The following is a 13233-nucleotide window of genomic DNA, read 5'->3' on the forward strand; positions in this document are numbered from 1 at the left end:
TCCCGAACCTCCAGCCCATGAGCCTCACCGTCGCAGCAGCTCTATGAAGGTGACAGGAACCACCTACAGGAGCAGTGTGAGGGGACGCAGCTCAGATGATCTGGTTATCGGCACTCACCTGGGCATGGGTAGGCTGTCTTCAAACACTATGTTGTATTACACTGCATCATATAGCATAGGACAGTGGTTTTCAAAATCTTTTGTATGCTAATGGCCCCCAAATATGATTTATCTTACTGTTAAAAACTAGGACTGTCTATAGCCAAAATAGTGGTTTAATCTCATGATTTCTGTCTAACCTTTACAAAAGAAAATTGGTAAGTATGTTTGAAAAATGGCTGTTAAACATGTCGTTTACCTTTGACAGCCCTAAAGAAATACATTTAACAAAATTCTCTATAATTTTTCCACTGACCCCCTAGGACCTGGAGGTCTGGCATGCTGGCATGAGTTCAAATGAAACATGTTTACACATGAAACACAACCTATAGCGAAATTAGCATTACAGATCATGAAAACAGCACTGTAGACATTATTGTAGAAACCTGGAGCTCATTTCTCATCAGCTTTCTTAGCAAACCAAAATAGTTGATGGGCTATTTTCTTTCATCATAAGGAATTTGCACTGAGCCAGTGGAAATGGCGCCTATGAGACTAACTCCTGGAGAGAGACAATCAGGGGATGGAACATCCTTACCAGAGACACCCAACAATCTGACTAATGTGAGCGCTCTTCTTTGATTTGTACAGGTTTGCAAACACTGAAACGGTTGAGAAATGACACAAATGCACTGTCTTTATATTAACAACCCAATCGCTGTGCTCTGTCTAGCTGTCAGCTGTGTATGCCGAGCTGGAGAATGTCTATGCCGGGAAGAGATCCAAATCCCTGAAGACTCGAGCTCCTCCTGCTCCTGACTCTCTGGTTAGCGCGGATGTCTTCCCGCACGCTTCCTCACAGTCTGTCAGGACACACTCTTCCTCTCCATCTGTTCGGGCCACTTCAGGTACATTGTGCATTGTAGCTTCTGATTTTCTAGAATGTCCTTGTCATTTCTTTGTGTAATAGGTGGAGATTTCATCTTAGGCTGAGTCTAATGTCAGAGACATTTTATCTTCCTAACCATTGGTTTTTCATCTTCATCTCTCAGGTAGCCGCAAATCTGCATCAGCACAGTCTGTGCCTCCTCCTCCGCCACCTCCACCTCCTCCACAGGCTGACTCTTGGATGCAGGAGACTCCCCTCAGTCCTCAGTGCCCCTGTTACCCTCCAGGTCTTCCCTCTCAAACAAGTGCTGAGTCCAACCCCTACATCAGTTTAGACAGCCCACCTCTCTCTCCACCCTCTCCTCCTGACTACCCTCCTAGTCCACCCATTCGCAAAAAGCGCTATACCTTCTCGCGTCCACCTCGTACCCCAGACACAGATCTGTTCATGGAGGCTCTGAGTGAACAGCTTGGACAGCAGTTATCTGTGGATGACTTCCTGTCACCAGAGAATGACTATGAAGAGGTTTGTATATTAGAATGCTTAATTGCTTTGATATTTGCTTTTTATTGTTGTGACAATACTTCATTGGCTTGACAAGTACAGTGGCTAATCTTAAATGCCATTTGTATGTTTTGCTTCAAAAATAAAACCAGGATGTTGTCCAGATGACTTTCCAGGATGAGGAAGAGGAGGTAGAGGAAGAGGAAGAGGAGGAGGAGGAGGAAGAAGAGGAGGAAGAGGGTCCATACATACCTCCCGAGTTAAGCAGTCCAAGCGAAGTGCATAGTAGCAGCGATGATGCCAGCTCTCTCACTTACTCCTCCAGCTCTGAGCACATTCCTCCACACCCTCTGACTCCTCCTCCCCCTCCCCCTGTCCAATTCAACGACCAGCCTACACCTGCTAGATTCACCCCTGACCACACACCTCGACAGTTGACCATCCGTCGCCACCCTGGACCACCTCCTCCGCCTCCGCCAAGGGCTAACCCGCCTCCAAAACGACAGTCCATTCACAAGGTGTTGCCCACACGTGATGAGCAGATGACTCAGCACCAAGTCCTTCAGGAGCACCACTCACTTCCAGTTCAACCAACAGCTGGCCACCCTCAGCAATTTCAGCAGCAGATGCATCAATCTCTGCCCCCTATGCTTTCTCCAGAAATGAACCAGTCACCCATCCCCAGTCATGCAATGTACGAGACGCACCATCAGGTTAATCCAGCTCACCAGGTTCATCAACACCACCAAATGGAACAGGATCACCAGATGCATCCAATGTATCAAAATAAACCAAGTCGCCAATCTCAGTCTATCAAAGTTCATCAAAACCGTCACTCACACCAGACTGTTCAGACTCAACTCTCTAGTTCTATGGATAGGCTTGATAGGATTGAAAGAAAAGAACGATCGGATAGACATATCTATGAGATGCAGCCCCAACCCTTGCATTCAGATCAACAAATACAACATGCTTATCAGATGCATCAGAGTCATCAGGCCCACCTCTCAAGCTCTATGGATAGACTTGACCGATTGGAGCACATCCAGCGCATGGAACGCTTGGAGAATTTGGAGCGAATTGAGAGATTGGAAAGGGCTGATAGACAAATGCACAGAGCACACATGGCTCAAGCCGTTTCTCAAGCTATTCAACCATCTCAGCAGACTCAGCAACAGTACCTCCAACAGATGAATCAAGCTCATCAAGCCTACCCACCCACCCAGCCTCCTCCGCCAAGCCGCCACATTCACCAGATTGAACACATACACCAGGTTCAGCCCATCCAGTCGGCTCCTCAGTACCACCAGATCCACCAGCCCCACCAAACTCACCAGAACCAACAGATTCTGTCGACCTTCCAACCTCATCCTTCACAACAGCCGCAACAGCCACAGCAGCTTCAGCAGCAACAGATGCAGCAGCAACAACAACTTCAGCAGCAGCAGATTCAACAGCAGCAGCAGATTCAACAGCAGCAGCAAATTCAACAGCAGCAGCAGATTCAACAGCAGCAGCAGATTCAACAACAACAACAGCTTCAGCAGCAGCAACAGCTTCAGCAACAGCAAATTCAGCAGCAGCAAGTTCAGCAGCAACAACAGATTCAGCAACAGCAACAGCATCGCTCAACCCCTCAGATTCCCCCCATTGCACAGGCCAGACAGAGCCCTCAACCCATGTATCATGAATATCGTCATCACCACCACCATCATAGCCACCATGAAGCCCAGTCCCAAACACAACCACCAAGTACACCCCAATCTCAAACTCACCACTGCACTGAAGGGTCCACTGTGGAGCCACCTCCTCCACCACCTTTACCCCCACCTTGCGTGCCTCCTCCTCTACCAAAGGCCTCACCGCAAAAATCGGATTCCAGTCATATGAGTGTAAAGAGGCTACGCTGGGAACAGGTGGAAAATTCTGAGGGAACCATTTGGGGACAGGTAAAGTAGTTTGCCTTGAAACCAGCCTGAAAAGCTGAGTGCTTGTGTGGTTAAGAATTGCTTATGTCTCAAATAGCTGTTATTAGAGATTTATTAGACAGCATTTACTCTTGACTCAATAAATTTAGACAATGTTCTACATCAGTTCTGGTAGCAGTTCTGGTAAGTTTTAAGGATATCTGATTCAAGTGGTTGTTTATTATATTTGCGGTTTCAAACCGGTAAAAGCATAAACCACTCACAACTGACAAATCTCTAATATTTGGAGGAGACCTTGAAAGGACGTAGTATACCATTTGAGACATATATAGAGGTCTGTAGTAATGGGGAACATTTCATGAGGTCCATTGTCATGTGTTTGTCTTATTCCATTAGAATGAAGTGTGTAAGGACAGATGTGTTTTCTCACTGCAGTTGGAAGAAGACTCTGATTATGACAAGCTGAGTGACATGGTGAAATACCTAGACTTGGAGCTTCATTTTGGAACACAAAAGAGCCCTGGTGAGTAAAATGTGAGAAAAGTTATATGTATTACTCATTTCCAAGCTGATGCAAACAAGCTGCTGACCAGCTTCTAACCAGCAATCACCAATTGCTTTAAAAGAGAAAGATACAGTGCGGTGAATAGGTAGTAGGCAACATTTGTTGTTTGTAGAGTGTACTGAACTCCATTTTGAATGAACAAAGATAATGGGATATTTCTGTGTCTTTTAATACTTAAAAGTACAGTAAAGTCCATCATTTAAAGTGAGAAAATGAGGAACACCTGTGATTCTGCCCAGAACTGGATGTCCTTGAAAACCGAGTGTTCAGACAACAAGAGCCATAGTAAAAGAGGACACTAAGATGCCTACGGCAGCTTTTAAGGAGTTACAGTCCTCCTTGACTGAGACAACAATAGCTTGCACATATCATGAATCTAGCTCGAACTGAAGGGTTGCAAGAAAAAACTGGGGAGGGTGGACTCTCACCTTGAGAGACCTTGAGAAAAACGGTCTTATATGATGGAAAATTGAACTTCTGGTCCAATGAGCTGTTTGTCATTGACCTTTAATATAAATCCATAAAACATTTAGCCGCTTTTCCACCGCTGAGCCGAATGGTTCTTAGAACGGTAAGGAACGGTTCCAGTTGTATTTCCACTTGAGCTTGGTTCGGCACAGCAGGATTACCAACCATTTTCGGCCTGGAATTCTTGGCCCGTCAATGGAAAAGTGGCTTTTGATTTGTTTTTTATTTGTTTTATTTTTTTATTTTATATAAAACCCAATAAAGAAATATGCAGGGGAAATTATTCCTTTAATCTTTTGAGCATCTCAAGTTATGTCAGAAAGATGAACACCAACACAATGTTGTGGTGCCAGTGGTAAATGTCTTCACGCCCAGACTTTCCGCCTTGCAGTGTGAAATGGGATTGTTCATAATTAAGTTTTAATTGTAAATGTTGGCTGTACAAATTATTTTTTTGTTTACTGTGGATGAAGAAAAGAAAGCTCTTCTCCAGTCTATGAGGAGGCAGGCTTGTGTGACAAAACTGTTTTCCTATCATTTCCAACCAATTTCACTAACAAGCTCATATGTAGGAACTCCCCGAGAGGACTTGAAGGCACTATAGGACATGACTATTCTTTTTTACCAATTGAATCAGTGTTTACCCTCATAAGTTCTTTTCACTCACGGTACGATTCATGTCTCAGTCTCTCTTCCAGAGTTCTCACCTCAGGTGGAGACTTTCAAGAAGAAAGATGTGGTGGAGATTCTGTCTCGTAAGAAAGCCTACAATGCTTGTGAGTAACAAACAATGGTTGAAGTCAGGGAATTTTTCTCGTTTTCCTTTTTCGGGCTGTTTAGATGATGTTCATGTGTGCTTCCAGTCAAGTATATACTTCTAAATGACCGTGTCCTTTTTTGTCTTGATTCGTCACAGTATTTTTGGTTTTAAATTAGACTTGATAACAGCTCTTTTCGCTTACCATCCCAACTGTTAAACGATGAGCATCTTAGCTTTTAGCCATTAGCATGCAAGCACATGTTCCTTGCACACTTTATCGTCTCTTCTATCATTTTTATAGCAATCTTGATTGCCCATCTGAAGCTGTCGCCAGGCGAGCTACACCAGGTGCTGATGACGATGTCAAGCGAACGCTTGGAGTCCCCACATATTAAACAACTGCTCCTGTATGCCCCAGATGATGATGAGGTCAGACAGTACGAGCAGTACAGTGATGACCCAAGCAAACTCAGCGAGCCTGATCAGTTTGTCCTACAGGTACATGATGAATAAGAGGTGTAATGATAGAGTTTGATAAATAAATTATGATTATTTTGTTTTAGCAGGATATTTATCATTACGATTTTTTTGTTGTGCCATCATTATATGTTAAAGTATATGTTTTATTGTATTTTTTTGGTGTGTGTATAATTTTAACAATTTTTGCTTTTGTATATATTCAGATGCTTTCGGTGCCCGAGTATAAGACCCGCTTGAAAAGCCTGCATTTTAAGACTACATTGCAAGAGAAAACAGAGGAGATGAGAGGGGCCTACGACTGTATTTTCCAAGCTTCAATGGAGCTCAAGAACAGCAAAAAACTGGCCAAGATTCTGGAGGTATAATTCCTTCTGTCATTTAGTTTCTCCCCAGGCATGCAATCAAACAAAGAAAATCATTCACAGATAAAAGACTGTTGACATGTTCTTAAGGCAGGCTGTTCATAATACTCACTGAATACTGTTGGATAAAAATGATCTTCTTATCATGACATGTAGATTAACTTATTTGTTTGTTTGTTTTTCCAGTTTGTGCTGGCTATGGGGAATTATCTGAATAACGGCCAACCAAAGACCAATAAAACGACTGGATTTAAGATCAATTTTCTCACTGAAGTAAGCCTTGTCGCTGTATATGCATCTTTTGCAGATTAATTCATATGAGGTTCATCATTAGGTTTCGTTCGTAAAAGTTTATTTAAAGCATTCATTTTTAACATTTATATAACTACAATTCTCCATTTTTCTGCTTGAAGCTCAGTACCACCAAAACAGTGGATGGAAAGTCAACATTTCTTCATATCCTGGTGAAATCATTGTGCCAGCACTTTCCCGAGGTTCTGGACTTTAGGAAGGAGCTTATGACGGTGCCACAAGCAGCCAAAGGTGAACATCTACTTGAGTCCAGTTCCTCAGGACGTTTCTCTTATGCAGTCCGAATTCATTCGGTTTTTTAGTGATGTTTCATGGATGAAGGCTAAAGATTCAAACACTGATTACAAAATCCATGGTGCTCCTCATCAAGTTATGTCTAAGACATGGATCATCATTCCCATTTAATGTTGGTTTCCATAGAGGGTGCTGCAGATCTCTTTAATATTTGCCATTGATTTGTTCTCCACAGTGAATCAGAGAAACATCACCTCTGACTTTGACGACCTACATGCCACAATCCAGGACATTCGGTTAGCCTGCCAGCAGATGCCAGCCGCCGCTGAGGATCGATTTGCTGTTGTTATGAGCGTATCCTCCATCAAAATATCTAAAATGGCTAGATGTGATCTTATGGTGCATTCAAGTCCACATGGGAAGTTCATTTTTACCAGTTGGGAAGTCATAATTATGACGTCAGCTGCGTTCAAATAAAACTTTGGTCAGAGATAATGATGTACCTTTTTCAACTAGAATTTAGCAAGATTTTTATACCACATCCACCAAATGATGATAATGTGCATTGGGTGTGTTATTATTCAATTTATGAAGGTGAATGTATATAGAATTGTTATAAATTTTAAAGTAAATTGCAACATGCCACATGCATGTGTTTGTGTAATGCAACATGTTTTCTCTCTGACATGTGGAAACTCTAGGTTTCCACCAAAGTCCTTGGAAGAGGAGTTCAAGGTAACGAGAGCTAGGGAAGTGTTGCTTTACAGAGACTCAAGTGATCCAAAGGTGGCAATGGCTGGAATTGAAATGAGGACTGGTCGGAAGTGGAAGGCTGAGGAGGCTGTTCAACAAGCAGAGGCAAGATTACACCACAAAAGGCTGGTGGGGATGGTAACAAGAGGCAGGGCTGGACTGGGTTCCTTTTCAACTCCCCACTTGGACACCACCAAAGGGAAGGAAAAGCGCTGCCTAGTCCAGGAGGAGGTGAGAGCAGTGGTCGAGGAGGAGAGAACCTGCAGGACAGTAGGAATGTGGCAACAGGGTCCCTGGACACGATGGGAGAACGCGATCGAGAGGAAGGTGACATGGGCGGAGCTGTGGAAGGCAGAGCCACAGCTGATCAAGTTTCTCATCCAGGCGGAATACGATGTGCTTCCCAGCCCATCAAACCTTCACATATGGGGCAAGGTGGAGTCACCAGCATGCCCACTGTGCTCCAAGCGTGGAACCCTAGAGCACATTATGAGTTGCTGCTCAAAGGCACTGGGAAAGGGAAGGTACAGGTGGAGGCATGACCAGGTGTTGAAGGCCATCGCTGAAGCTATTGCTACAGGAGTCGAGTAGGCCAAGCGCTCCTGCCCCTCTTCGTCAGTGCTGGAGAGCAGCCAAGACCAGATGCAAAAACATCTGCAGGCGTCCTGGCCACTGCGTGGGACTGGCAGCTGTTGGTGGAATTGGAGCGGCAACTCAAGTTTAAGGTCCGGTCTCAACCACCACCTTAAGACCAGATGTCGTTCTCTTGTCTGAGTCCACCAACCAAGTGGTTCTGTTGGAGCTTACAGTCCCTTGGGAAGACCGCCTGGAAGAGGCCTTTGAGAGGAAGCTTGCCAAGTACGAGGGACTGGTCAGCGAGTGTCGACAAGCCAGATGGAGAGCAAAGTGTCTCCCAATAGAGGTAGGATGCAGGGGCTTTTGAGCCCAATCCCTGTCCAGAGCCTTCAGTCTGTTAGGCATTGAAGGAGTGAGGAGGAGAAGAGCCATCCGCAATATCACTGAAGCGGCAGAGAAAGCCTCAAGATGGCTATGGCTCAAGAGAGGAGATCCATGGGGGCAGGGTAGCTAGATTTGCCAACTGGACACAAGCTGGTGTCTGACCAGCCACAGCTGAGTCGCCTGGATGAGGGTGTATGATATTAAAACACCCAATGACTCCAGGAACATCACTGAAGATGTGTCTAGTAGCATCAGTAGATGTATTTGCATAGAGAATGGAGTTTTAGCATGTCTTATAGTTGCAAAAATGGAATAGTGACACTTTGTATTAAACTTTTCCAAGCAGATCCAGGTCAGATACAAAGCAAGACAAGATTATATGAACATTTCGACCATGGGATATGCTGGATATTTGCCAAATTCATCACAAACCACCTTAACTACTTGCATGTAGGGATTTCTGGAAAACAGTCACCCTGCAGTGCAGTCTCTGGAGTCTCTGCAGCAGCTGGCGATGGAAGAGTTCTGCAAAGTCGCTTCATTCTTTGGGGAGGATGGAAAGGCCACCGCCACTGAGAGTTTCTTTGGTATCTTCGCTGAGTTCATTGCCAAATTTGAGGTAAGCTTTGTATTAGACAACCTGATGGATATTTATCTTTCAATTTGCATGTCAATCTAGTAAATGAGGTGAATGCTAGCAAAGAAATGCATTAAGGCTTTTAGCACAGACAGGTGGAAAAATAGGTCACTCATCCTTCCCTCATCTGAGCTCACTCGAGAGCTGTTTTTAGACATGCTCTACTCGCTAATGTTTTACCAAACATTAACAATGTCTGTTACAAGACTAACACAAAGAATGTCATTGATGCACGGTCAAAAATCAAAGAATTATAAGTTGCAATATTCACAATAAACAAAAGCATGAATTTCATTGTCAAATACATTAACAACTGATATTAATTAAAGATACCCAAGATGAATCGCGTAGAAATGTTACTAAAAGATATCACCATACTTCCCCGGTTGATTGAGATTAAGAAATGCAAAAAAAAAAAATTGTATTACAAATTTTCTAAATATGCAAATGAGGCATTATCTGTTTAAATAAACACTAAATTTCCAAAAAAATCCGACATATTAGAGTTAAAGGTTTTTTTTCTGTGGGATTTTTGGGTAACTATCATAAATTAGAAAATACACTCAATGGGGGAAAAATGTTATAATAAAAAAAATTGCATAAAATCAGGTAAATGACATATGAACAGACCCCTCTGTAAAAACCTTCAGAATATAGATAGGAATAAAACGGTAAAGTTTGGTGTATCTACAATGTACATTAAGTGCACTGAAATAGAAATTTCTGGCACAGAAATTACTTTAATTAAAATCTACACATGTAAATAAAGTGCTATAAACATTAACACTTAAAAGTGTATTTTGAATGTTTTATTTCCACTAGTATGAAACAACACTTTATGAAAAGCCAAATAGCCCAAAATCTCAAAATTGACAAAATCTTTTTGCCTGCAGTGTCTTGACTTAATAGTGAAAAATGATTAGATTTTATGATATTTCTTATGTACCATGAGTCTGGGTGAGGAGTTTATATTTTTTCGGTATTGTATGTGTATTTCAATATGTTTGTTGTTGTTGTTTTTAGAGGGCTTTGAGTGATATCCAGACCACAGAAAACCCTCCGCGCAGCCCCAGGAGCCCTCGCACAGCCTCTCCTGTAGCCTGGTGACGAAACCACCCAACATGAGGCACACAGACTTACAGTACATAAACGCTCACTTACATACACTCCTATACCTGTCCAGTCTGATTTAGTGATAGCCTTACGGTAATTCAAGGACACGTGTACAGTAACAATATAATGAGTCCTGGTGAGTTGTACAGGTGAACTCTCGGGCACAGATCGGACAGGAAAGCTTCTGTTGTAGAGCAAATAGTGCAGGGAAAGATCATAAATGGCTTAAAAACATTTGCTCTAGGATGTTATTTACAGGATGGACTGTTTGATTGTTCTTGGTACTCAAACACCGGGATGTTTTTGCCTCTTGTAAATGGACGAGCCAAAAGTTGGTGCAAGAATTGCCGCCAAACTTTTTGCAGTGGATTTGTAAACATTAATAAGTGCAGTTAGATAAGATATATTAAATGTAAAGTTTAATTAGGACTGTGAGCGTCTTATTTGGCTGACTTGATATATTAATAAAAGTGTCGTTTAGGAGAAAAGTGCTTTAACAATGTGTCTTAATTCTGCTTAAATGTATTTAAACAACTTGGTGCGGAGTTGTTTCTTGGTCATTGTACTGTAAAGCAGGTATTTTGTTAAACTAATGTCTTAACTGATAAAAAGTAATTCCTGGTATGCAGAATGTTTAAGTGCAATATATTATGAATTATTGATGATGATTTCTTTCAACAAAAAAACTGCATTGATAGAGAGATATTATTTTACAAGAGAGGCAGTTACTGTAGATGATATAGGCCTATTGCTTTACTAGTTACAGAAACAATGCTGAGCTAGATTATGATTTCACTATATGCAATTGCTATTTTTAAATATTAACTTTTTATTAAAAATTAACCTTTGTGCTGCTTTATCTGCTTTAATTCCTTATTACCATATCATATTGTTCTTGTATCATTCTTTTAAGTGCTATTCTGAATGTTCAAAAACATTAAACTGGACTTGATTTGTATTAAACTGTCCGATTGTAAAAAAAAAAAAAAAAAATGGTGAAAATATCACACGTGGTTGAGCCTTCATCTAAGTGTTGACTGGTTTCCCAGATGTACAAATATTTCTATAATATTTATCATGTGAATTCATTTTAATTGCATCATGGTTGAAATGAAACTAAATGTAAGGAAAATATTTTTACCTTATGATCAAAGCACATTTCATAGCTTTCATTTTTTACTGTTATTTATTGTAATGTCAGTCATGTAAAGTTTCCTACATGCTTAGAATTTTTCTTTTAGGGCTTGTTTCACAGTGTTAATAGCTAATTTTCGTGCTCTCATCATGGATAGGACGGCCCAAAGAAGAATTTTAAGTTTGATCGACTTCGGGCCCTATTTTAACGATCTAAGCGCATAGTCTAAAGCGCAGGGCGCAAGTGCACTTAGGGCGTGTCCGAATCCACTTTAAATTAGCTAGTTTAACAACGGGAAAAATGGTTAGCGTGCCCAGCACATGATCTAAAAGGGTTGTTCCTATTCTCTTAATGAGTAATGGGTGTGTTTTGGGTGTAACGTGCAATAAACCAATCAGAGGCTCATCTCCCATTCCCTATAAAAGCCAGTTGTGCTCGCGCTATGGCGGATTCGCTATTTACATGGCGGAATTTGCAAGGAAAGACCGAACGCGTCTCCAGAGCGCAAACGGAACTGCTCGTGCGCGAGGTTAAAGCGTGTGAGCAGACCATCTACGGGATAAGCCAGATTCCTCCATATCTTAATGTACACAATATTAATCTTTTACATTGTAATCCTTATTTGGCATGTTTGTGTGCCGCTGCGTGTCCCTGTGTGTGTGTAATAAGCAGAGTGTTCGCGCGTTGTGGACCCGCCTATAGATAAATAGGCGCCATTGACTTTAGACCAGGTTTCAGTTGGTTTGGTCAATGGTGCAGTCTATTTCAGTTGCCTCAAAATACCAACGCGCCAACAATGCGCCTGAACACACCTCGTTTTCAGACCAGCAGCCCATGGGCGCACAAATGGGCGCAAATGCATTTGCTATTTAAACAACGTGGCGCAGGACGTGAAAATAATAACTGCGTCGGGCTGAAACTAGCAAAAAACCACGTCACGCTCTGCGCTGCATTGCGCTGGGTGTATGATAGGGCCCTTCGTCTTTAAAGTGCCATAGAAGGTGAATTAATGGTTGGTGGTGATAAATGCAAGAAATATACAAACTTCTAGAGTTATGATCATTTACAGGGCAGTACAGCACTTTTACTATTGTTTATTCATTTGAGAAATTACATTATGGCTATTTCAGAGTTTGTTTTCCTTTCTTTTGTAATGTATCATGTATAATAAATGTTGGTGCCTCCCTCTACTAAGTAACTCTGTATAAGTGATGTTGCAACATCGTTCTGTTGTCATTACTGTTTTGGTAATAAAACGCCCTTACATTTTAACCAGCGTGTAGTGTTACATGAAGGCAAGTGGAGTTTGACCCCTTTGATCGGAGAGGGATCATACTGAGAGAAACTCTGGGTTCGTTCACTGGACACCCTGTAAATTCCTGTTTGAATGGACCCTTGACTAGGATAGAGACCTCTGACTGTTTCTGACCCGTTATTCAGGTTAGTTTTGTTCATTTATTTATTTTTATTTATGTAGTAATGGCCATATGTGTACAAGTAAGTGTACTTATATTGAAAAAGTGTTTGCAGTCTTTGATTCAGCTTTGTTTAATTCTTTAGGCTGAAAAAGCACTTTTGATTGTTAGTATGCTTGTTTGTTTTATTTTGTTGAGGGTTCATTATATTTAATGTGAAATACATGAGCATTAATGGATATTAGTGTCAGTAAGAAGAATTAGTAATGGGCTACTACTAATGCTGTAACTTTTATTTTAAAATGATTTTTTTGCAAACACCTTTCATAACAAGTTTGCAGACTTTATTTGCAACTTTACACTTCTCAAAACAATTCCCTTTCAATTCGGTTTCAACGTTGTGTCAGAGCTGACCCTGTGGGGAGAACACCTTTCTCCTAGAAATACTGAAGCTTCATTGGAATAACAGCATTGTAACACAACGGCCAATGACGTTCAAGCGTGTGAAATAGGGACGCGAAAGCTCCCTAAGGTGGCAATATCTCTCCTTCAGACAGCTGTTCTGTATTTAAGAAGCCAATTACTGCTTACCAATGAGATTTACTCCAACCAGCGGACG

The 13233-nt window shown here is 41.7% G+C and overlaps 1 protein-coding gene across 1 annotated transcript in view; it reads left to right on the top strand.

The window, feature by feature from the left end:
* grid2ipa (glutamate receptor, ionotropic, delta 2 (Grid2) interacting protein, a) overlaps positions 1 to 12389 on the top strand; it is a 28345-nt gene extending 15956 nt beyond the window's left edge. The window contains exons 11-24 of the mRNA XM_084136162.1: positions 1 to 128; positions 617 to 723; positions 833 to 1007; positions 1152 to 1513; positions 1645 to 3441; positions 3856 to 3943; positions 5140 to 5229; positions 5515 to 5711; positions 5897 to 6052; positions 6242 to 6328; positions 6469 to 6598; positions 6837 to 6955; positions 8769 to 8933; positions 9975 to 12389. The exon at positions 1 to 128 is cut by the window's left edge and continues 4 nt beyond it. Coding sequence (XP_083992288.1) covers positions 1 to 128; positions 617 to 723; positions 833 to 1007; positions 1152 to 1513; positions 1645 to 3441; positions 3856 to 3943; positions 5140 to 5229; positions 5515 to 5711; positions 5897 to 6052; positions 6242 to 6328; positions 6469 to 6598; positions 6837 to 6955; positions 8769 to 8933; positions 9975 to 10058 — 3685 coding nt within the window. The 3' untranslated portion in view covers positions 10059 to 12389. The remainder of the gene's footprint in view (positions 129 to 616; positions 724 to 832; positions 1008 to 1151; positions 1514 to 1644; positions 3442 to 3855; positions 3944 to 5139; positions 5230 to 5514; positions 5712 to 5896; positions 6053 to 6241; positions 6329 to 6468; positions 6599 to 6836; positions 6956 to 8768; positions 8934 to 9974) is intronic.
* Positions 12390 to 13233: the final 844 nt, after the last annotated feature.

Source organism: Abramis brama (assembly GCF_963993115.1).
Source record: "Abramis brama genome assembly, chromosome: 1".
Taxonomy (NCBI): Eukaryota; Metazoa; Chordata; class Actinopteri; order Cypriniformes; family Leuciscidae; genus Abramis; species Abramis brama.